Source organism: Rhamphochromis longiceps, linkage group LG18 (genome assembly GCF_057381845.1).
Source record: "Rhamphochromis longiceps isolate RC_006_pf linkage group LG18, R_longiceps_female_GT1.1, whole genome shotgun sequence".
Lineage (NCBI taxonomy): Eukaryota > Metazoa > Chordata > Actinopteri > Cichliformes > Cichlidae > Rhamphochromis > Rhamphochromis longiceps.
This window is the reverse complement of record NC_140574.1, coordinates 34332555-34358159: the sequence shown is the minus strand read 5'-3', so window position 1 is coordinate 34358159 and position 25605 is coordinate 34332555. Positions and strand designations below refer to the sequence as shown.

Sequence of the window (25605 nt, the reverse complement as noted above, 5' to 3'; positions counted from 1 at the left end):
GTACATTTCTATTTGCAATTATAGCAATGGTCCCACATCGCAAAAATGGTATGGCCTGGATCTGGCCCACATACCGCAAAGAATGACGGCCCTTTGGTGGCCCAGATTTGTTTTGCCAGAGGTGGCCCACACATGGGTCAGCACAAGGCCAGTTGTAGACACACTGGTGGCCCTGTGCTGGCCCAGAACAGTTTCAGCTTCAGCTCTGGCCCCAGATGTCAGCCTAAGGTGTACCTTAATCAAGCCATGTAATAACAACATGTGCCGGAACACATGTTTCAAGTGATCTTTAAACCTGAAGGAGAGTTTTTCCAAATCTAAATCACGTATGGTTTCCGATTGTTATGAGCAGAGGAACTACCTCATCTTTTACATCATATTAAAACTGTCACATTCAACTTGTGATTCTGGTTCAGGATGTGTATTTCTACTATTACAATTATATATTTTTTTATTATTATTAATGCGACAGTAGATTCATTTATGTTTGTGCCATTAATCTTTCCACCTTCATCTTCATCTAACAAATAATGTATTATTTTCAAATAAAGTTAATACTGAACATCACATACAAAACGCAGTAGATGAGCGCTTCCTTTTATTAAACTTCTAATTTCAAACACATAAACACAGAAGTCCAGTGACCCGAGGAGAGAAAACATCAGAAGTGACAATCTAATGTGCTCCTATTCCTCCTCAGGGCTGAGGTCTACCTACATCTCTGCCAGGTATTGACTCCACTCAGCACTGCTTAGTGTCCCAAAATGTGATCTGAGTCAAGATTGTTTTTTGCTGCCTAAAGGGAATAACACCAATACAGGAGAGAAGAAGTACTTTAGCCAGTTCCATACAGTATGGTGCCGTTCAGAAATATTATTAAAGGGCACCTGGCTGCAAGCCGTGTATTTGTTGGTCTTATGCGGTATTGTACATATTTTGTACAGTATACTGTACATATTTTGGATGAGTTTCAAGTATATAGTCTGAGGCTGGCCAGATTTAATGAAGAGGAGCAAAGGGGGTTAGTTCTTTGTCACATGAAGCCTTTTTAGAGGTGATTTGTGCTGTGGTGAGCGCATGTCTGTAGAACTGTTTGGCCTTATAGACTGTAGTTTGTGGAGATAAACCAACAGTTATTGAGATGTAAAGCTATTACATCTTTGTTGTTTTGATTGTTTATACCTTCAGTTGACCAATGGTTCAACGTTGAATTAGGTTATATCATTATAAACTGAAAAGCATAAAAAAAAAAGTGGTGTCTCTTTCAGATTCATTTAAAACTATTAAGTTGAGAGCATAGTATTGTACCCTCATCAAAGGGAAAGACTGCATATATTAAAAATATTATTCAGTTTACTAATATCTATGAGCAAGGAGTCAAAATACATACGAGAGTACAGACGTTCTATTTTCCTTATGGGAATTACATATTCATATCATAATGGGGAATATACAACATACTAATATAATATTACTGACCTAATTATTATTACTGGACACTTTGTTAGGAACACCTCAATAGTAATAAGCTCGACCCCAACTCTTTTGTCTTCAGAACCACCTTAATTCCTCTTATCCTATTTATATGAACACACACTCAGTTGTCTAGCTTAGTGTTTCCCAACCACTGTGCCGTGGCACATAGGTGTGCCGTGAGAAATGATCAGGTGTGTTGTGGAAGATTCCACCTGATTAGTACTCTAAGCGCCCGGCGTGAGTAATGGGCAGAACATTTACATTCTCTACCACTAGAGGGCAGTACAACTACCTGCTCTAATAAAATGGGTTGCTAACTGCTAGTAAAACAGAAGAAGACGAAGAAGAATTACATAATAGTTATGCTGTGAGTGAGACGACGCAATATAAATAGATAAATATTTGAAAAGAAAAAGTAGTCAGTCTGACCTGGGTCCTGGAGAAAAGATGAAGATGATGATGAAGGCCCAGCCTGAGTAGTGGTCAGAAGAAAGCAAAAAAAGGTATACTGGGACAAACTGAGCTATACCTGGTGCGCCGAGGAAACTTTTTGTTTGGTGGTGTGTCGAAACACTGGTCTAGCTACTGCCATTGTTTATCTTTACAGTGATAAATGCGTGTGGCTTCTGGGACTCTGAAGGTAGTTGACAGGTATCAGGAGGCCAAACATGCACAGCGCTGGCAGCAGCTGAAATAAAATCTCAGATGTGGGAGGAGTTCAGTGAGGCCGTGGAAGCTGTGTGACTCAAAGAAATTCTGCCAAAGCATTATGTGACAAGGAGGAAGTCATTTCCTCTGTTCCTGTAGAGTTCTGTTGCTTTAACTGGAGACATAGTTAGATGGTGGAAGAACATCCATCCACAGAGAACACTTACGATGGATGGATGCTACATAAGTTACATCACAACCTACAGTCACTAAAAACAATATCTGATTGACCTGCTTGTTTCTACTTTGTACACAACATCTGCTTTACTTCATAAGCATGTTGTCTGTTAACATTAAAAATCTGGACTGTTATAATATAAACAATAAATAATCAGCATATTGATTTTATAGATACCACAATCCTGGAGTATTTGACAAAGGATTTGCTAAAATAATTTGAAACTATTGTTACTTCAGTTTACTTTTTTAGTATCTAGTTTTATAAATTAGTACAGTTTGATACATTTGAGGGTTTTATTTGTTATTTCTTTTCTAATTTTCTGTTCTTTTATAATTATTCACACTTGTCAGTCTTATTAAACTACTACACACTTTACCCACATTTTCTGTACTTGTATTGAGAAAATATATAAAAGTTAGAGCTACGAAGTTTTGGCTGTTAGTCTAAAGACAGAACTTTATGAAGCTCTGTCTGTAGATGTGATTCAGAGTCAGTGCTGATGACCCTTTTGTTTTCCATACTCTCTTTGCATCCCCGATATAAACATTGTCCCGGTCACACACCACAAACAGTCCCAGTTAAGTCTTGTCTTATACTGTGTGCACAAAACGCCTAAGGTGGTTCTATAAAGTAGCTCTACACCAAAACACACAGAAGTAAGCAGCAGCAATGACTGGCATGTCCTGTGTACTGCAGGTTTATGTATCAAGCTACAAAACTCACTACACGGGCTGTTTGGATGGTGCCCAGCTATTCTAGTCATTCCATCTTGGTGGCAATCTGTTCTGTCAACAACATCCTTGTTTTCCAACATTTTGCAGAGGAGACAAGTGACAAGAAGAAGCTAATTAATCTCACAATCATCTTGTGATTATTACGCTTTCACTTCCACAGGTGCCGCATGCTGCCTCTCCTCAGGAGAGCAATATATCAGCTAGATGGAGGAGGTCAGTCAGCACAGACCGCCAGCATCACTTGACTCTCTCGAAAGAAAATATATTAAATGCACACAGGGCAGCTTCTGGCAGTGTGGACTGAGACAAGGTGTTAATTGATTAATGTGGAATCAGAACGCTAGGGCCCAGCCAGTTTACCACCCTCATTAGACAGATGAAAGGCTTGTTTATTAGCTCAGCAGTCACAAGACAACTACTAAAAATCACAGTAATATATGCAATGGGAGCTGACAGTGGTCCTGTATGGTGATGGACAGGAGAGGAATGTGTGCCTGTGCGGTATACTGTATCGGAATATCAGTGGCTTTGCTTGTAATAATAGGTGGTTGTTAAAAAAAATGGGACAATGACGGCATGTGTCATTCAAAAAGAATAAGAAACCTTTAAAGCATAAGAGATCAAAGACTGCAGAGTGAAGCAGCTAAAGTAGAAGAGATACCAACTGCCAACATTCCAACTCCTGAGAGCTTATGCCAGTGGTTCCCAAACTTTTTTTGCTGGGCCCCCCTTTGTTTTACAAGAAAAAAAGTTTTACATCTCCAAAATGTCAGGAGTAGTTAGTCATTATGAGATGTGTTTGTGAACTAAAAATCAAGAATGTGGGATACTGTTTGTCCGTGATTTAAACAGCCCAGCGCTGCTCCCGACGAAGGGAAAGCCAACCCTGCAGGGAGACCTACCTCGGCACCTGTGCAGGTGAAGCCAAAGGGCAGATTTGCTTCACCATATTTTCTCGTCTTTGGCTCAGAATGAAGTTGGTTTGGAAACATATTCAGCGATGCTTCATCTCCTGCTTTGCGTTTGTGTGGGCGCCCCGTGCTAGCAGCGTCCAAGCGTTTTGTTTTCTTTCCCCCCTTTTCATCCCGCGCCCCCCCCTGCAATGGCTCTGCACCCCCCTTAGGGGGTGGGCCCCACACTTTGGGAAGGTCTGGCTTATGCAAACATTAGAAAGGAAATGTTGGAAAACAGGTGGTATTAGTATTAATTAGACAGGAAAAAGGGTGTGAAAACAGATTGAACAGATAATGCATCCCACCTGTCAATCTTTCAGCCCTGCAGTGATTATTTATCTTTGGTCTAACTACAGTTCTCTACATACGTGTCTATCAGTCACATCTAGCTAGCAGCCTCTTGTTGCAGCACACTGAACATTTTATATATGGAAAAAAGGAACAATTATAGACCAGTGTCACAGTGCATATTATGCATTGCAAGTACATCTATGTTCTTTTTTCAGTTCTAAAAGAAATTTACAGTAGAACATCCTCACAGGGATGAAAATACAGAGAAGGGTAAATAATTAATAGACTTGAAAAAGGAGTTCCATGGAAACGAATATTTTAAGAGTTTTTCTTTGGATCCACCTGACACTAATTTCATCAAGAAGAAATTTGGGTTTTTTCCTGATGCTTTTGTCAAGGATTTGTAACACACTGCAACATAAAGCAGTCTTCTAGAACACGAGTTTTAGTTTAACATCATCCGGTAATGTCTAAAGGAAGGTTGTCACAACCAAATATTGATATTCCTTTTTGTGCTTTCCCACATGAGAGACCAGCATGAAAAAAATCTTATCTACACAACACATAATAAAATACCCACATGACTCTGACCCAAAATATCCATTCAGTCATCTCTTGGTGCATGATGGAAATTAGATATCTCCCTTTCTTACATTTCAGTGCAATGCTGGTGCTACTTACAGGTCTTCTTTCACAGTGTTTATCGTTTCTGGTGGTGAACAGCACAATACATACAATAAATACTTTACGTGTGACAGATTTCTCCAGCTAAATAAGCTTGAACAACGTCACAATGTAAAAAAATGTTTGAATAAACATTTAAAAAAATCAACACACTTTTAAGTTTTGTTTGCAGTGTAGAACAGGAAGCTTGTTTTGTTTAGCTGACCGTCCTCAATATTAGCATTTATGCTAATGCAAACCTCAGTGCAAGCAGTGGCAAATATTTAGTTGCACTCATTCAGGGCTAGAAAGTATGACAGCTAAAAGAGTCTTCCAACAACAAAAGAATAAAAAGTCAGGGTATATTGCTTACAGTGCATTACGCATTGAACTATGATGTGCACTAACATGTCCTGTGTTTGCAGCAAGGCACAGCTGACCATGCCCGAGAACAACTAATTTCAGAGGCGTGCAGGAGAAGTATTTCCAACTGGCTCCTTTCTATGTGGACTAGTGGCTCTAGCCCTTCGGAGGAGGCTTATTTCCATGACTAGTATCCCATTCTTTCATTCGCTACCCACAGCTTGTGGCCATAGGTGCAGTAAGAATGCAGATTGACCAGAAAATCAAAACCTTTGCTTACACTCAGACGGATACAACCTCCAGAACACTGCAGATGTTCCACCGATCCATCTGATGAAATTCCCACTCTTCTTTTCCCCTCATTCATAAACAAAACCCCAAGACACTTGAACTCCTCCACTTTAACTGAATTAACATTTTAAATAGCACATTTCTCAGCTTAAAAAGAGACTAATAGACAATAACATTATGGATAAGATATATTAGCTCCTGAGACAGACTGATTGATCTGGTTTCGATATTCCTTCCACATTTTTGAAGCTCGTGCAATTTTAGCCTGCAGTCTCAAACTTAATGATTTAAACCAAATGAGGAAAGTCAATAAATGTACTCCTGCATGTGTTTTCAATAATGCCTGAATAATATTTACTTGTCTGAGCAACTGTTTATCATGCATACTGTATATAATTGGCTGGAAATGCTTGCCTCTATATAAAAAGCATTTTCCCATTTAAAAAACTCTCACAAACTCTTCTGGCTCTCATTGAGATGCATTACAGGCAAGAAGAATACTGGATTGCATAAATAGCATCTTCCAAACCCACCTCAAAGGCTCTACTCAAGTGTATCAAAGTACTTGAAAAGAAATTAAATTGTTAGGACTGATGGTGCCTGACAGCTTATCAATAGAAGTGGGGGATTTAGCAGAAGCAAAACACTAGCAGCCAGTGCTAAGATTCTGCAAATAACAAGAATGCTATTGCTGAAACCCCCAACAGATGGAGAACAAAACAAACCTGGCTGCTACATTTCCTGGTTGCTAAGCACCACCTGGAGTTAATGAATGTGTTGTCATGCTAAGAGGCATATGAGACAAGAGGCAAAGTCAAAGTGTCTACTCAGAAGCATTAGAGAGTACCAATCTGCTGAGACTGCCGATCTGCTATTTGTCCTTGTGGGTCATTGTGGCATGCAGTTGTGTTTATACTTAGACTACACACACAAAGTTAAGTTGGAATATTAACTAGTAAAAAAATCCCAGGTGACCACAAGTCAAAAAAGCCCGACTGTTTGGATCTGCTGACCGTACTAACTATGCTCTCATATCAGTCATAAAAAGTTATATGAAGGCTGTATGGTGCCCAGTAATACTTTTGATTAGATTTTCAGCAAAACCTGAGGTACTGCAGGCAGTTTTATAACAGAAAAAAAGGACTCACCACACATCCAGTGGAATCAAGCTTGCGGTCTGATATACAGCGGAAATTGCGACTGCAGCCACCGTTGTCTTTGGTGCAGTCTCTGACAGGTCCAAAAGAGTCCAGGAGAACCTCCAAAGAGTCAAACGATGAACTGATCATCAACTCCTCTCTGCAAATACAAAAGCAATACACAAAAGTAATTACCTTCAGCCAGGTGTATCTGTGGGGCTTTCAAAAAGTATATTTCATGACTTCTTTTTCATCCCCCTGAAAGTGAAATTTTTTATACTGGATGCATTTCCTGGCACAACCTTTAGAATAGAATATAATAGAATTCAACTTTATTGTCATTCCACATGCAGGTACAGGGCAACGAAATGCAGTTTGCATCCATCCAGAAGTGCTTTAGGCTACGTTCACACTGCAGGCGAAAGCGCATCAATTCCGATTTTTTTGACCCTATGCGACCCATATCCGATCATGGTGTGACAGTGTGAACAGCACAAATCCGATATTTTCAAATCCGATCTGGGTCACTTTCGTATGTGGTACTGAATCCGATACATATCCGATGTCTCAGAAAGCGACTGCTGTGTGAACGGTCAAGTCGCATTAAATCCGTCTTTTACGTCACTGACACAAGACAGACGCCAATTATCAGCGCCAGAGAAGACATCGTGAACGCTTCCTGGCCATCCGGTGAAACTGCTGGGAAGACAACGTTGGAGAAACGTTAACATTTTATTTGTACTGCATAACCTGCAGGTTCTGACAGAAATCTGCAACTATCCTTTGAAGCAGCGCTCCTCTAAAACAGCAATAAGGATCATTATTAGGTTATCTACATTATTATGTAAATAACAAAATGACTTAAAGCAAAAATCGGGAAACATGAAGTCCGAAGTCTTTACATTAAGGGCTATCAGTCAAACAATACTGTTTGCTCTGGGTCTAAACAGAGCGCGTTGTGTGTGACGTCTTCTTTTGCGCATGCGGGCCGCTTTGAGCGTTCACACTAGAGCGCGTTTGCTGTCGCATTTTATTTGTAGTGTGAACGAGCAGACAAAAAAAATCGGAATTGAGCATTAAGACCTGCAGTGTGAACGTAGCCTTAGTGATATAGATATATTACAATATATATTAGCAATAATATAGATATGTAAGTATATTACAGAAATGGGTCTATTATGGTATGTTATAATGTACACGGTATGAAGTATGTTGTGAATATTCTATAACTATAAGTATGTACAGGCTGTAGTGAGTACAAGCTATGTACAGGATATGAACAGGATATAAATATGAAAAACTATACAGAATATGAAATAAATAACTTTACAGAATCTGGGATATACAGCTATACAGAGATGGGAACTATGCAAGTTGTAAACAGTTGTAGGATTAAAGATTATCGAATGTACAGAATGATTATTTACACAGAGCTATACAGTAGTGCAGTTAAGATAAGTGAGATATAATTCCTACAGAGGCTATATAAAGTGCTAGTGGTTGTGAGTGGTGGTTCAGTCCATGTTATTATTGTGTGTTTGAGGGTACAGTTGTCCATTGTGGGTGTGTGTGTTCAGTCCATGTGTTAATGTGGGTCAGATGTCAGGAGGCAGAGTTCAGGAGTCTGACAGCTGTGGGGAAGAAGCTGTTCCGGTACCTGGTGGTCTCCTGTAGCGCCTCCCAGAGGGCAGGAGGGTGAAGAGTCCATGTGATGGGTGACTGGGGTCTTTGATGATTTTCCCAGCCCTTTTCAGACACCGCTTCCTGTAGATGTCTTTTATGGCAGGAAGTGGTGCTCCGGCGATGCGCTGGGCAGTTTTCACGACCCTCTGCAACGCCTTCCGGTCCGAGGCAGAGCAGTTCCCGTACCAGACTGTTATACAGTTGGTCAGGATGCTCTCGATGGTGCAGCGATAGAAGTTCACCAGGATGTCTGAGGACAGGTGGTTCTTCCTCAGAGTCCTCAAGAAGAAGAGGCGCTGGTGAGCCTTCTTGACCAGCTTGGAGCAGTTGGTCGTCCAGGTGAGATCCTCGGAGATGTGGACTCCCAGGAACTTGAAGCTGCTCACACGCTCCACAGCCGTCCCCTTAATGTGGATGGGTGGATGTGGGTCAGCATTCCTCCTGGAGTCCACGATGAGCTCCTTGGTCTTCTCAGTGTTAAGCAGCAGGTTGTTTGTGTCGCACCACTCAGCCAGACGATCCACCTCCTCCCTCCCTCATCGTTGTCACTGATGAGGCCAATCACCGTGGTGTCATCTGCAAACTTAATGATGGTGTTGGAACCATCAGCAGGCCTGCAGTCGTGGGTGAAGAGGGAGTAGAAGAAAGGGCTCATCACACAGCCTTGTGGTACACCGGTGTTCATTGTGATGGTAGATGAGCAGCGGTTATCCAGCCGGACATGTTGGGGGCGGTTGGTCAGGAAGTCCAGTAACCATTTGCAGATGAGGGAGCTGATACCCAGGTCTGTCAGTTTCCTGATGAGTTGTGAGGGGTGGATTGTATTGAATGCTGAACTGAAGTCTATAAACAGCATTCTGGCGTAGGTGGTGTTGTTGTCCAGGTGTGAGAGGACAGAGTGCAGTGCGATGGAGACTGCATCCTCTGTGCTCCTGTTCTGGCGGTATGCGAATTGGTGGGGGTCCAGGGTGGGGGGGAGACAGGATTTGAAGTGTGCTAGGACCAGCTGCTCTAAGCACTTAGTGATGATGGGGGTGAGTGCTGGGTTGTCTGCCATCTGTTCTGCGTTTTTACAACTCTAAATTAACTTTCTTTAATGAATGGTAAAGTTACTTTCATACACATGTATAAAGTTACTTTGGCTCAGGACTGAACTGAATTTATAACAATGCCAAACTGCCACTTTTCTAGGACGCTTCCTGGAAACAGCTGCCAAATGAATTCCATCACATGTTATCTCTGAGGTTGGTTTTTTGCGTGACTTAAACTTAGACTGGTTCTCTGACAGCTTGGATGCACTACACAAACTTTGCATCAATTGAGCAACTGAGCTCTAGTCCAACATGACTAAACAGTACAAACCTACTATGCCTAACTTTTAAAGAAATATTGCATTTAAGTGTCTACTACTCTTGTTTTAATGACCTTGTAGTACCATATCACCCTATTAGAGCACTTCGCTCTCGCTCTGCAGGCCTACTTGTTGTTCCTAGAGTATTTAAAAGTAGAATGGGAGGCAGAGCCTTCAGTTTTCAGGCCCCTCTTCTGTGGAACCAGCTTCCAGTTTGGATTCGGGAGACAGACACTATCTCTACTTTCAAGATTAGGCTTCAAACTTTCCTTTTTGCTAAAGCATATAGTTAGGGCTGGACCAGGTGACCCTGAATCCTCCCTTAGTTATGCTGCAATAGCATAACTGGACTGCTGAGGGATTCCCATGATGCATTGACTGAATATGTTTAATAGGCCTCTCTGCATTGAATCATACTTGTTAGTAATCTTTGGATCTCTTCCACAGCATGTCTTTATCCTGTCTTCCTTCTCTCATGCCAACCGGTCGCAGCAGATGGCCCCGCCCCTCCCGGAGCCTGGGTTAGGGTAGGCTACCTTACAATATAAAGCACCTTGAGGCAACTGTTGTTGTGATTTGGTGCTGTACAAATAACAATGAATTGAATTGAATACTACTCCAATTTTTCCTCAAGATATGAGGAGCTACTGCCCAACAAAATGTGTAAGAAAGGCAGTTTCCAGAGCAACGATATTTCATAAAGGAAAGGAATTTAAAGATTTTAATGAGGATTTTTTTAACCGAACTTTGTTTTAAATAATAAAACTCTGTTATAGTACCTTTTTCATTGCCAGAGCTCACATCACTAACCATGCTGCAATAACCATCCATCTTCTTCTTCTGGCTGCTCCCTTTATGGGTTGCCTCCTTCTCACCCTTTCCCCAGCATTGTCTTCCATCACACTGACCCTCTGCATCTCCACCTCCAGTCTTTTTGTTATAACCACCACCTTCCCCAAGTCATACATGATAGCAAGCATTCAGCATCCTTTGCTGTAAATCTGTTTGTTCTGTCATAAATCACCCCTGACCCTCCTCTCACCTACTCCACCCTGTCTGCCCTCTCTTCTTCACTACTCTCTACTGCTCTATTTGAAAGATTGAACTGTTGAATTCAAATGTTATGCTATGGAAAAATATATGAAATGATTCTTATAAACTTTTTTTACATCACATAATTATTATTATTAATGTTATTTAGGGCGATCGTGGCTCAAGAGTTGGCGGTTCGCATTGTAATCAGAAGGTTGCCGGTTCGAGCCCCGGCTCAGACACTCTCGGTCGTTGTGTCCTTGGGCAAGACACTTCACCTGCTGGTGATGGCCAGAGGGGAATTGTAAAGCGCTTTGAGGGTCTCAAAAAGCGCTGCATGAATGCAATCCATTATTATTTAAACCAACTGTTAACTGTATATTTCTGTACATTTAAGTATTATTATTCATATTGCCGCATTCATTGACCTTGTTTATAGGTAATTTCATTGTTTAATCACATTAAAATGTTCCTAATTTAATGTTTAACTCATTCACTGCCAGCCATTGGCAGTGAATGAGTTAAACCCATTGACTCATTCACTGCAATTGACGGCTATAGACGTCAATGGCAGTGAATGAGTTAAAAGCACTTGAAAAAGGCAAAATCCCATGTAAAAGTAGGGCAACAAACTGTATTGTCATTACTGAAAATAACTGTATTTCATGTGAAAGCTATTTTCTGGTATTATTCTGGCGCCCCAGCTGCCGGGATATTACTGTTTCTTTAGGATTTTTTTTTTACGGTGTGGTTCAGAGCTGTACCCTGATGTAATCCCACAGCCAGCTTGAAACCTTTGTCTCTCATACCACACCCCTCATCGCTGTGTTATTGTCCTCCACCTTCACATACTTCATCGCTCCTCCTGACTTCCTCATGCAGTCCTACAGTTCCTCTCTTGGCACCTTATCATATGCTTTCTCTGGCTCCACAAAGACACAGTGTAGCTTCTGACCTTCTCTGTACTTCTCCAGCAAAGCTCCTCTTCCTCAGCATGAAGCCATACTCCTGCTTCTTAACCCAGCTTCATCTCTTTCCCACAGCCTCATGGTGTGGCTCACTTATTCCTCTCTAGTTACTACAACTGTGCATATCAGCCTTGTTCTGGAAAATCAGTACCAGTACACTTCCATTCCCCAGGCATCCCACCATAGGTATATCATCTGTCAATGATCTGTCAGCAATCTTTTATATGACTGGCAGCTTGTTCTGCACCAAATATTCCACATCGATAAGCTGTAAGGACAACTGGACATTTTTTTAGGGTGAGGACGATCTAATCTAGCGTTCCCTTCCACAGAGGTGGCGATCCTAGTGACTTAAATAATTACCATCCCTTTTAAAATGGCCTTACCTAGCAAAAATCCCTAATAAATTATTATCTAAAACTGTATTTGGGATCAAATAACATTTTACAACCAGAGCAGTCAGAATTTAGATATTTTCCCAGCAGAGCTGTAGCATATATGCTTAATTATATTACTGCAGCTCTCCATAATTACCAGTAATGCACTGTACTTTTCATAGACCTCATATGATTCAGTGGATAATGACATTTTAGTAGATGAGCAGTCCTTTAAATGGTTCTAAGACAATCACAAGTCCAAAACTATGTGCATTGTATTAACAGCTTCACAAAAACCATCATATGGTCCATATTCACTTACCACCTAACCCTAACACCTATGAAGAAAATGAAAGACACACATTGGATGTTTGTATAGAAACAGATCCTGTTTCTCATTCATTAGTTGTACGATCACTGTACAATCCACAGTTTTGACTAAGCTTCATTATAGTCATATCTTTACAATACGACCATAATGAAGCCTCTTGACTCATAAGAGCTTACCACAGGTGTTTCTTTCTTACTCACCATTATATGAAAAAGTGAAATCGTCCTGAACACAGAACATGATACAAATTTAGAAAGCTCTCCTCTACAGATTCCTTGCTTACCTCTGCTCTTTGATTACATTAAAGACAGCGTCTGCAATGTAAGGTTGGAGGACTTTTTTAACACTAACTGCACAATAAATAAATAAATTCTTCACTTTTAATAAACATGAAGAAATAAACAAAGTAAAATGCAGCTGAAATATGTAATTGGTATAAACTGAATGCATACAAATGAATTCAATTGTATTTTCACTACACTCTTTTACATAACATAATACATTTACATATAATTAAATTAATTATTATGTAAGTGTGGACATTTTTGTTCATACTGAACTGAAAAATGTCTTTGCTATCGATAAATCAACCAAGCCACATAAACAATGAAACTTCACATTTTTAAAACAGGCTCGTTACTTTAGGTTTCTCGCGTTTCTACTCGGAGGTTACAGTAGGAGTGCATGTGTCGCGGTACTTCAGCATCTAGCTATTGCGACTGAAAAGGAGTGAGTATAAAACAGAGTGACACTTTTTAAATTGGCAGGTATATAGAAATGCAACGTTTCTATTCGCCCAACAAACATCAGCACACAAACTATTTTTGCGCCATGTGTGGTCGGCTAAAGGTCCAGCTGCTGGACACAGTGAGAACTTTACTCAGAGATGGAGAAAGACGTGAGGCAGAGAGGACAGAAGGAAGAAGAGAGGTTAGATTAAAAGGTAAAGGACGCTCAATAAACTGCAAATTTAAAGCTTACTTCTACTGTTGTCATTTATAATCACATACTGAATTTCCACAAGATGTGTTTTGATAAATTATGTAATTTCATACTGTGATACAAAACTAAGCCTGTAGTTTTTTTTACTTTTACTTGCATAAAGAAGTAGATTTAGTACTTCAACTTCACTTGGAGTATTTTTAAAAACAGGTATTTGTACTTCTACTTAATTAAAAAATGTCTGTACTTTTACCACCTCTGATTATTGAACATGTACTGTATAATGTGCCTGTCTGTATTTTTCTTTGCTTTGTTTGGACATTGTTCCCAATCTTAGTGAGACTGTTTGTTTAATTAAAGGATTTATTATAATATCCTTCTGAAGAATCAATACTGTTTTAAAAAGCGCACGAAATGCTAACTTCAAACAAACTAACACTTCAACATCCAATTAGCGATGCCTCGATGTCAGGAATGTTCCATTCACTCTCATTATAACTGATTAGGTTATCACATTTCTTTAGATCACATTTCAGTCTGGCAGGAAAACGAGGAACTGTCAGAGCAGTGCTTCAACAGTCTGCTTTGCGAGACATGTTCTGACACTCTGCTCTCATTTTTCTCATAAAGAGATATCTTCTTTCATGAATTACAAACACCTGCATGTTTAATTCATTCTGTGTAATCATCATGAGAAAAGCAATGAGTTTTTACAGCACAGTTGTTATGCAAAATAGCAGACTTGTGAGATAAGACACACCATGAATTCATTGCTTTAACCTTGCTCAGAGCACTCGGAGTAACTACGATTTATTTATTTATTTATTATTTTTGCCGGTAAACCTCTTGCAAGGTCAATGAGCAGATCATCCAGTAGAGGGGCACAAGTGTAACTACTTGAGATGGTTGAGGATGAAGAACAAAGCAGAGTGGACTGCTGCTTTTCCTCACAGAATCTAAATCAGTAGCTATTTTTTCAGAGGAATAGTGCTGCTGGTGATAAAGAAGAACTGGTGTAATAGCCTTGCCATGAACCTTGGCTTAGCAGGGAAACTGATGACTTCTGTGGAACTAAAAGAAATATTTAGTTTTCAACTTCCCTAACTCCCCTCTAAATTCCCTGGTAGAAAAGGAAGCGAGTTTCCTTCCCTTTCACACTCAACTTAATGTTATCTTACAAACCAATTTTTCCATTATAATTGCCCACTGCTTTATTGTCATTTATTCAGAGGGAACCTATTGAAGAGAGCTTCAGCAGATGATGAAACTAACTGCAAGTTCGAATGCTAGGATATTTTAGAACCCTAATTAAAGTCAAATCACACCCAAAATCTGTGGGTGACACTACTGTGTTTACCATTAAACATCCCACAAGAAAAGAAAAAAAGGTTCAAAGCTTTGTTGGTGAGTCTTTGAGGCTACTACAACATTCATTATATCCCAAAGTATCAAAGCGCTGGAAAGAATGATCATCATAATGTCCATTTGGGAGGAAATATTTGGGCGTTTGGATGTCAAAACCAATTTAATGCAGACAGGACAAACATTTAGATTAAAGAAAGAACGATCTGATTACAACTATCTGAAATGCTTTCGCCCAACTATGTCTGCCAAACTGAATTTAGGGTGAGGATAGCACAGGAGAAATGTTAAAGGCTTTTTTATTTCAGGAAACGGTTTCAGTATTACACAATTTTGTTGTACAACAGTGGAACATGCTACGAGCTTTCATGCGGAGACTATTTTAAAGAAAAATTCTCAATTAATTAACGAAACATGCAATTTGTTTAGGTTTTTCATCGGGGAATAAAATGATGGTCTCAAAAACTAACACATCAAATGATACACTTGTAAGACTCATGACTTTCCCTAAACTCTTTTACATGTTTCATTACATCCCATGTGCAATGTTTCTGGTGCTCAACATTAAAAAGGAGTCATCCCCTCCAGGCATTAAACATGGAACAATACGATCACGAGATCTCTCTCTGTAAAACAAGGTGGTGTTTGATGGGAAGGAAGTCCTAAAAGTTTCAGCTTTTCTGTTGGATTACAGTTTTCCAGATTCAGATCAGATTATAATCTTTTAATTGGCACTGACAATGGATCCAAACACACTTATCTAATTAGAACGACAGACGACAGACAATTAAAACGGTTATCTGACGTAAGTGATGTTACGGTCAGAACACCATCGCTTTATTAAGTCATTGGAATGGCTTACCTTGTTTAAATTCTCACCAGAAAAGCAAAACAAACAGGTTAAAACACAGTTAATTATCCTGATTTTATTAAGAGCTTCTGCTGAAATAGTTCTGCGTTATGTAACAAACACACTGGATTTAAAAACCAAAAAAGTCACACTGGTAACGTTGAACAAGGACGTGGTGGGGCGTGGTCTGCGGTGCCGTGCGGACGCACCTGCACGACATCCGCAATCACGCCCGCCGTGTTAAAACACGGGGACTCAGGGGTTGGTGTGGGGTTGTGGTGGTGTGATGCAAATATTAAATAAAGATGGCTCAAAACATGGATCTGTGGTCCTGTCGTGCCTTAATTCCACCACAAAGGACATGTCATATATTTATAGAGACAGCTGCCTGCTTTTGAAATATAAACTGAATGTAAGCCTCAATTATTGGAACCATTAACATGAATGAAACGGTTATAAGTAAATGTGTGATTAAATGCCAAGTTATACCCTGCAGTGGACTTATTTTTGTTCAGACAGGGAGGTGAAACTCACCATCAACAAATGAAAGGAAAAATATAGCGTCTTTCTGAATATGACTTCCTAATATCATTGATACAGTGACAATTACAATGACAGCTGATTGGCTCTCATACAACACACATAGAAATACATACGTTTTTGGGAATAACATCTCAAAACAATGCAAACACATATAAATAATAAAGTATTTCCAAAATTCTTACTGATTTTTCATCCAGTCATTTTAATTATGACGCCAGCTAATCAATATGAACATGACATATTGACAAATTTATAATCAAACACGTTTGAACACAGTTCAAAAGAGTGCAACAGCATGTTCAAGAAGTCTGTGAAGGTTCTCAGTCATCCAGGTCATCGTAGTCAAAGGAGCTTGCAAAGAAAAGCGTCTGGACTTCTTTAAGTTGCTTGAAGACGTTTCACCTCTCATCCGAGAAGCTTCTTCAGTTCTAAGGTCAAATGGTGGAGAGTCCCAGATATAAACCTAGTGGGAGTGTCCCCCCACAGAGGGACAAAAGGACCCCCTGATGATCCTCTAATCGCCTGAGTCAAGGTGGGAAACTGGGCGTGGGTCCCAATCAGCCAGAGTTTTGGGTGTGTTCATTGTGAAACCTGGCCCCACCTTATCATGCGAATTCCTGAGGTCAGATGGCCCAGGATGTGAGTGGGCGTTAAGGCGTCTGGGAAGGGATCTTAAAACTGGATTATAGATGACAGAGAGTTGGTGTCGTAAACCCCGCCTCTGTTCAAAGATGGTCGCTCACAGTGGACATAGATGGCTTCTTTCACTCCTCTTTCAAACCATCTGTCCTCTCTGTCCAAAATGTGAACATTGGCATCCTCGAAAGAGTGACCTTTGACCTTTAGATGCAGATGGACTGCTGAGTCTTGTCCTGTGGAGGTGGCTCTTCTATGTTGTGCCATGCGCTTGTGAAGTGGCTGTTTGGTCTCTCCAATGTAGAGGTCTGAGCATTCCTCGCTACACTGTACAGCAAACACCACATTGTTAAGTCTGTGTTTTGGAGTTTTGTCTTTCGGGTGAACCAGTTTCTGTCTGAGTGTGTTGCTGGGTCTGAAATACACTGGGATGTCATGCTTGGAGAAAACTCTCCTGAGTTTCTCTGATACACCGGCTACATAGGGGATGACAATGTTGTTGCGTCTGTCTTTCTAATCCTCCCTCGCTGGTGTCTGGTCTTCTTTTCTGTGCCTCTTTGCTGACTTTAAGAACGCCCATTTAGGATAGCCGCACGTTTTGAGTGCTTCCTTTACATGTGTTTGTTCCTTCTTTTTTCCTTCAGGCTTAGAGGGAACATGTTCTGCCCGGTGGTGTAGGGTCCTAATTACTCCAAGTTTGTGTTCCAGAGGGTGATGGGAGTCAAAGAGGAGGTACTGGTCCGTGTGTGTGGGCTTCCGGTAAACTTCGATGTTGAGTTTGCCGTTCTCTTCAATGTGCACAGCGCAGTCCAGGAAAGGCAGACAGTTGTCCTTTGTGTCTTCCCTGGTGAACTTGATGTTTTTATCCACAGAGTTAATGTGCGCAGTGAAGGATTCCACTTCTTGTGTCTTGATTTTGACCCAGGTGTCGTCCACATATCTGTACCAGTGGCTGGGTACTCTTCCTTTGAAAGAGCCAAGAGCCTTCCTTTCCACTTCCTCCATGTAAAGGTTGGCTACAATAGGTGACACGGGGGAGCCCATGGCACAGCCATGTTTTTGTCTGTAAAAGCCTTCGTTGTATTTGAAATATGTAGTGGTGAGGCAGAGGTCTAACAGTGTGCAAACATGGCTGTGCCATGGGCTCCCCCGTGTCACCTATTGTAGCCAACCTTTACATGGAGGAAGTGGAAAGGAAGGCTCTTGGCTCTTTCAAAGGAAGAGTACCCAGCCACGGGTACAGATATGTGGACGACACCTGGGTCAAAATCAAGACACAAGAAGTGGAATCCTTCACTGCGCACATTAACTCTGTGGATAAAAACATCAAGTTCACCAGGGAAGACACAAAGGACAACTGTTTGCCTTTCCTGGACTGCACTGTGCACATTGAAGAGAACGGCAAACTCAACATCGAAGTTTATCGGAAGCCCACACACACGGACCAGTACCTCCTCTTTGACTCCCATCACCCTCTGGAACACAAACTTGGAGTAATCAGGACCCTACACCACCGGGCAGAACATGTTCCCTCTAAGCCTGAAGGAAAAAAGAAGGAACACACACATGTAAAGGAAGCACTCAAAACGTGCGGCTATCCTAAATGGGCGTTCTTAAAGTCAGCAAAGAGGCACAGAAAAGAAGACCAGACACCAGCGAGGGAGGATTAGAAAGACAGACGCAACAACATTGTCATCCCCTATGTAGCCGGTGTATCAGGAAAAACTCAGGAGAGTTTTCTCCAAGCATGACATCCCAGTGTACTTCAGACCCAGCAACACGCTCAGACAGAAACTGGTTCACCCGAAAGACAAAACGCCAAAACACAGACTTAACAATGTGGTGTTTGCTGTACAGTGTAGCGAGGAATGCTCAGACCTCTACATTGGAGAGACCAAACAGCCACTTCACAAGCGCATGGCACAACACAGAAGAGCCACCTCCACAGGACAAGACTCAGCAGTCCATCTGCATCTTAAGGATAAAGGACACTCTTTGAGGATGCCAATGTTCACATTTTGGACAGAGAGGACAGATGGTTTGAAAGAGGAGTGAAAGAAGCCATCTATGTCCACTGTGAGCGACCATCTTTGAACAGAGGCGGTGGTTTACGACACCAACTCTCTGCCATCTATATTCCAGTTTTGAGATCCCTTCCCAGACGCCTTAACGCCCACTCACATCCTGGGCCATCTGACCTCAGGAATTCGCATGATAAGGTGGGGCCAGGTTTCACAATGAACACACCCGAAACTCTGGCTGATTGGGACCCACACCCAGTTTCACACCTTGGCTCAGGCGATTAGAGGATCATCAGGGGGTCCTTTTGTCCCTCTGTGGAGGGAAACTCCCACTAGGTTTATATCTGGGACTCTCCACCATTTGACCTTAGAACTGAAGAAGCTTCTCGGATGAGAGGTGAAACGTCTTCAAGCAACTTAAAGAAGTCCAGACGCTTTTCTTTGCAAGCTCCTTTGACCATGTTCAAGAAGGTGCTAACATTGTTCCCTTGGCGTCTGGGGAAGCTGAGAGGAGCCTTCATCGGATCAGAGAAATGACACATTTACACAGCAATAAACTGCCAAATGAAAATGAAATGCTGAAGAGTGAGATACAATTAAAGAATGTAAACATAGCAAAGGGACGTAAAGAGGCTAAACATGAATACATTAATTGTAAATGTGAGCGGCTGAATGAAGAAAGATAACTGCTGAGCTGGTGACAAATAATTCCTTAGAGGTGTTCAGCGGTGTACAAAACCTTCCCATAGTTTCTGCTACCGCAGCCAATTTGATGAGAAATGGTGGTTCCTACAATATTGCTTTAAATGAAAAATACTCAGAGTAACCTGGTGACAGAATTTCTGAGCTCTATACCTACATCTCTGCACCTTATTCTTCTCTTTATCCATATTTTTCAGGCATTTAAAAAAAACTTTTAAACAAACAACTGTGTAAAATACTTCTGAAAGTACTTCTCAAAGTGCCAAAGAAATGCAGGAATACTGTGTCCCCCACATTTCTGCATTTCATCTCACTGCATATAGATGCTGCTTCCAGCGCTGACAATAAAGTCTAACACTAAACAACACTGAACTCCGACATCATATCATCATTTCTGTCAGTAACAAGCTAAAAATATACATATGTCCACTTCCTGTTCTGATAACTAATCCTTTCAACCAGCTGTGGCTCAGGCAGCACTTTTAGTTAGTAAAACACTCACAGCTGGAGTCTTACATTCGTATGTGTCTATACGTCGCTTTCATCAAATTGGTTTTGTATGCCTGCAACAAACACCCAAATATTTTCTCCCGATAATTAATCCTTTTTCTTGTTCAGTGTGAAATTCATTGAAACAATATGATAAATAATCACAACAATCCTCTCAGAGCCACATCAGTATAATGAACCAAGTCAAATGACTTTGCTTCTATTTAAAAAAGAAATCACTAAGCGTGAAAATTCATCAACCTCAGTGGCTGACAGATTTAATAAATGGCCTTTCCCCATTCCCACATCAGGCAAGTGAGGTCTTTTGGGCATGTCCTACCAGGACCACAGAGGGAGACCCCAGAGGTGGCCCATGGCAGCCCGGAGAGTTTATATATGCCCGTTGTCTTGGGAACACCTTGGTGTCCCCCAGGTCATTGCCTGCTTTAGTGGGAATCTGACAAATGTTGTTCTTGTGACAGTGTCAAGGGTCCCTTCAACTCTGTCACCACTGTCCCATAAAACATCTATATGTAGAGCTTCACAGTTAAACATGTTTAAATGTGGTAAATATTTTAAATTTTGTGTATTTTGAATCAAAGTCATTCAATTTCAGGCTAAAAAAATGACACTGCATTTGACAAAGAGCACTATAGACCAACTCATGCAAGTAAGGATTGTGTTATAAATGGCCGTCACATCGTCTTCTGTCATCTAAAGTTGTTATTCTCTTACTGTTTGACAGATGTATGGTTTTCCATTCACATGTATAGGAACGCAGAAGCCAAACTTTTTCACTGTATTCTTTTTAGTGACAGTAGAGTAGCCCAGGGGTGTCAATTTCTATCTGTCTTCCTGCCATTCAGCCTGCTGCTCAACCACTTTGATCCAGAAGGTAACTGAAACAACTGCTGTTAAACTGCAAAGCGATTCAGTTCAGGCATTCATGGTCCTCGCAGAATAAAATCTACTGACATCTTCTGTTTTAACTCCAGATTGACACCTTTGTGATTTTCTTTTCCTTTAGGAAGTGGCTTGACAGCGATCACAGATGACACATCATTCATTCAGCATGGGTCATCAGGTGGGCAGCTGCCTTCGTGGATGTCTCATTAATTTAAGAGCAGTATATCAGATGACTAAATCACCTGAGGGCTAATCCATAATCCCTGTCATCTTAGATGAACACCCTTCATATCCAGCCACAATTTTATTTTATGCCGAAATCTAGTTGGCCCTGTTTATCAATAATGAGTTGATATTTTATGCAATCAATAACAAATGTACCCTATAACTATGATACACAGAAACATGTCTGGAGGTGTTTTCATGAATGAAATTAATCAGTTTTTCTTTACATTTCTGAACTCTTTGGGATTCAAATATAAAAAAAGCTCCCTCTGTGTTTATGAGGCTTCACAAAAATGCTGATAATCACCTGGTGAGTCGAACTTTACCTGGTATAATATCACAGGGAAAATAAGTAAAACAGAGCAGCGCTTTACACTGTTACACACTAACTTGTTGACACTGAATGTTTCAGCAGACACTAAAGGACCGACCTCTTCTCTACAAACTAATCCTGTTCCGACATATTTTTTTCTAAAACATAATAAATCATGTTAACTGTTAATCTGGGTGAATCTTAAAGCTTTCCACCAACAAGCAAAGTCGGTTCTGCATCAAACTAATTACTGGTCTGTCCTTCAAGTAGAAGTGAGCAGCAGTCTTTATGCTCGAGGTCTACAGAGATGATCTTGCAGAAACCTGATCAGTAATACTGTTGATATTACTGTTGATTCAGTCTTATGTGGATATTTTTTATCCGTGCACCAAAAGAATTAAAAATATATTATTACCTAAACTCTTGTCTTTGTGTCATATGTCTAAGAGGACCAGGGATCTTTTAGAGTAAATATTTAGACTTTAGACACGTGCAAAAAGGTTACTGTGTTTTTGTTTTGGAATGTAAAGTGTGAATCTAAAGGGCTCATCCATAATATATCACTTATGACAAGCACTGCTTGTACTACTGTCTCTTTCTGTCTCTCACTTTCTTTCTTTCTCTGGAAAACACGTTAAATAATTAAAAACAAAACAAGTGTTCCAGCAGAAAAGATTTTTCGTTGCCATTAACTGCTCTGAAATTACCAGACTAATCGGTGCTGCTCTGTTCTTCACACAATTACGACTCTCAGAAAATTAATCTGAAATAATTTTGAACATTTAAAAGTTTTAGTCGTTTTCATTTTCAGAGAAGAGGATGTGTTATGTTGGGGTCTTCAATGCACAATAAATTTTATCTGGACAAAACAGAGCACCAAAGGTCACTAACTTCAGGACACTGGTGGAAACTTTTCTCAGGTTCCTTATTTATCCACCAAAAAACGAAATCAAACAAAGAAATGACCAAAAGAGTTCACTAGATACTGAAAGATGCTGTGAAATTCTGCCCTGTACTGGTCATATTTGAGCATACCCCTGACTAATTTAAGTAACTTAAATAAATGTAATTAAATGGGACATAACTGATCATATAGAGCATTCTCATTCCCACTGCGTAACATACCGACGATTTGTCACGTTTTGGGATGAGAACGTGTTGAACAGAGAGCCTCGTATTTTGGCTGGTCAATGAAGCATAAACATAAACGCTGAAGGCTCAGGCATACGGAAAAATGTAAATTTGATAATTGGATTTATTTTAATTAGTTAGAAACACAGACTATAACAGAAATAGTCTGCTCCACTATATTTATTTTATTATAGGAGTCTAACTTCTGTTTTTTTATAAACACATGGCTTCCTTGTTATGTAGACATCTCTTTCTGGACTAAACCTCTGATCCAGCATGGTTACCTTTAGCTCCACCCCAAAGTTGCCTATAAAAAGCACAGAATGACTGCACACACCCGTCCCATGTCTCCAGTGAAAATCTGTTTGCCAGTAAGCATTTTTGAACAGAACAGTACCCAACCTACACTACACACAAAATAAAAGCATATTTTAAATAAACATTGAGATATTTTCTTATCCATCTTATTCCATCAGTCTGGAAGTTAATGTGATTTTTAAGTGAAGCACAAACCACACTCTGAGAGAGAGCTCTTTCAGATACGCTCATGTGTCTGTGCTCATTTGCACCACTAGCTAACTTGCTAAAAGCTAGCTAGAGCATATACTGGATCCAATGATTTGGTTTTTGCTTTGTGTCCCGGACAGATTACATTGCTGCACACATCTCCAGTGATCTGGACCAGAGTAGGATCATCGTGGTTGTTAATCCACAGCTGTTGTAGATGGTCAAGATAACAAGCCAGTGAGACATGTTTCCTGCTTGCCGTGTCAGTGACTGTCGAAATAACACAAATTCTTCAGCACTACCTTAAAAATCACCTTTTATGGGTTGGGTGGGTATGTTCTCGATTTAACCCCCAACCCCAAGTAGCATGTCTGTCCATTTCTCATTAGACATAAAGAGAATGCTCAGGGGCATTGCTTCCACTGTGTAATACATGTCATCAGTTGAGCCCGGTTTAACTCTGCAGCACTGTTTTGGCTCATTTACAGCTCTCTCTGCAGCCCACAGTCACTGCACACAGAGTAGATTTTCTTTGGACTTATGAACCATTTAACAATTCAAACGCTCTCAGTGGCTTTGAACTGCCAAGCAATTCTTTCTTTTTAAACTCTGGCATTTTTTCCTTTATTCATAAATGTTTTTGTGTTAGACTGCAGAATTGCATTGCCCTCTGAATCACGACCACCTCGGCAAAATCCTCAGAGGCCTGATTAAAACTCACAGCAACAGCAATGAATAAAAACAAATGCTGATTACGTGAGGATACAAAACATGTCAGAGAGTTGATGAGAGATAATAATAAAAGTCTGTTTTTACTAGAGTTGACAGAAAGTCTTTGCAATCCTTCAAGTGCAGCATTAAGAAGAAACTCCTTCAGGTACTTTTCAGCTTGGTGCAGCGGTCAGCAAAATCCTACCCTGCTTCACTGCTCGATGACTCCTTTTATTTCTTTTTAGTTGGACTGTCATGACTCCCAAAGTAACACTGAAGAAAAGTGCAGTGCAGAAAATGTCTCTCACCTTACATCTACCGCATCCTCCATGACTGTCATGTCTGTCTTGCATTTGGCTGATGGGTTGATGGCGAGCTCAGCAGGGGGGATGACAAAGCTTTTACTTAATGGCAGCCACATCCCTTCTCCTAGGGTGTACGTGAATCTGCAAGAGGACAAGAAAAGTAGATGAGAGTGTAAGGTAGGGTTGTAGGTTTAGGCTTTTCGGGGGAAAATAGATCATTAAGGCCTTTGAGACTGTTGGCAGCCCCTTTCAACTTCCAGCTGCTAGGAAATTACCCAACCAGTTGGCGAGAGGCTGCTGGAAGTTGCTGACTTTTGCTAGGCGAAACTGTTTGCAAAGAAACAAAATGTTCACTGGCTCCCTGATATATCCCGCCTATTAACAGATGCAATGATGAAGAGCTGATTAGTGTTCTTCATTACACCTATGATAATTATCAAGCAAGCACAGCGTGTCCTTTGAAATGGGTTTATTTTGTCAACAAAAACAGAATTTAGCCGGCGTTCATCATGTTGGTTTTGCCCTGTAACAGGTTCTACTTACAATGACATCATTATTTCAAATTTTGGCAAAACAGCGGTCTAATCATATATATGAGACAAAATACCTAAGAATAATAAAAGTAAATAATAATAACAGTAATAATAATATGATGATGATCTCATAAATGCTGTTTCTTTACATAGAAAAACAAATGTAGAGAATACTACTTTTTTGAATTGTGACTAAAAGTCGTGAGAGTTATTTGAACTGACAGCAGTTGAAATCCTGTTTCTGTGAAGTGTTGAATGGCGAAAGGTTACTACAGTTAAACATATTACTAAGTAGTTCATGAATGGCAACTGCAATGTCTTTTTTGATTTGTGTCTACGAAGGTGTGCAAGCCTTACTTTGCATGTATGATCGTATTTGTAAGGTGTTATTTGGTTTTAGGCTTCTAGTCCTGCAAATGTGACTTTTACAACAACTGAGGGATAAATATTTACAGTATATGAAACTTCAGCAGCACAAACACCAATAGTGAATTTGAGTGAACTGTTATTTCCAAGCAAAGAACAAAATCAAGAAGTTAAAGATCTACAGTCATGGTTCTGGGTCAGCTTGATCCAGCATTCTGAGTTTCGTGGGTTTTGGTATTATTGTGTATTATGGTTTATGATCCGATTCTCTGGTGGTGCTGTTTTGATTATTATTATCTGGTGTTTAATTCTTCTTAAGAGTTTTGTTCTTAGGTTTGGATTCTGTGCTCCCTCTGTTCAGCGTCCAGTCTGTGCCTCTTGTGTCTCTGTGACTGTACATACGTGTCGTATTTCCTGTTTTACTTTGATAGTCTTTGTGCTATGTCAGAGTGTCTACTTTTGCTCCCCTCGCTGTGTCTCCCTCCGGTTCCTCGTTTCCCTCTTTGCGCGTCGTCGGATCGT

At 40.5% G+C, this 25605-nt stretch overlaps 1 protein-coding gene across 1 annotated transcript in view; it reads right to left on the bottom strand.

Moving 5' to 3' along the window:
• The window catches only part of astn1 (astrotactin 1), a 481448-nt gene that overhangs the window by 262406 nt on the left and 193437 nt on the right, over positions 1–25605 (bottom strand). The window contains exons 11-12 of the mRNA XM_085390452.1: positions 24188–24325; positions 6809–6959 (exon numbers count right to left, since the gene is read on the bottom strand). Coding sequence (XP_085246578.1) covers positions 6809–6959; positions 24188–24325 — 289 coding nt within the window. The remainder of the gene's footprint in view (positions 1–6808; positions 6960–24187; positions 24326–25605) is intronic.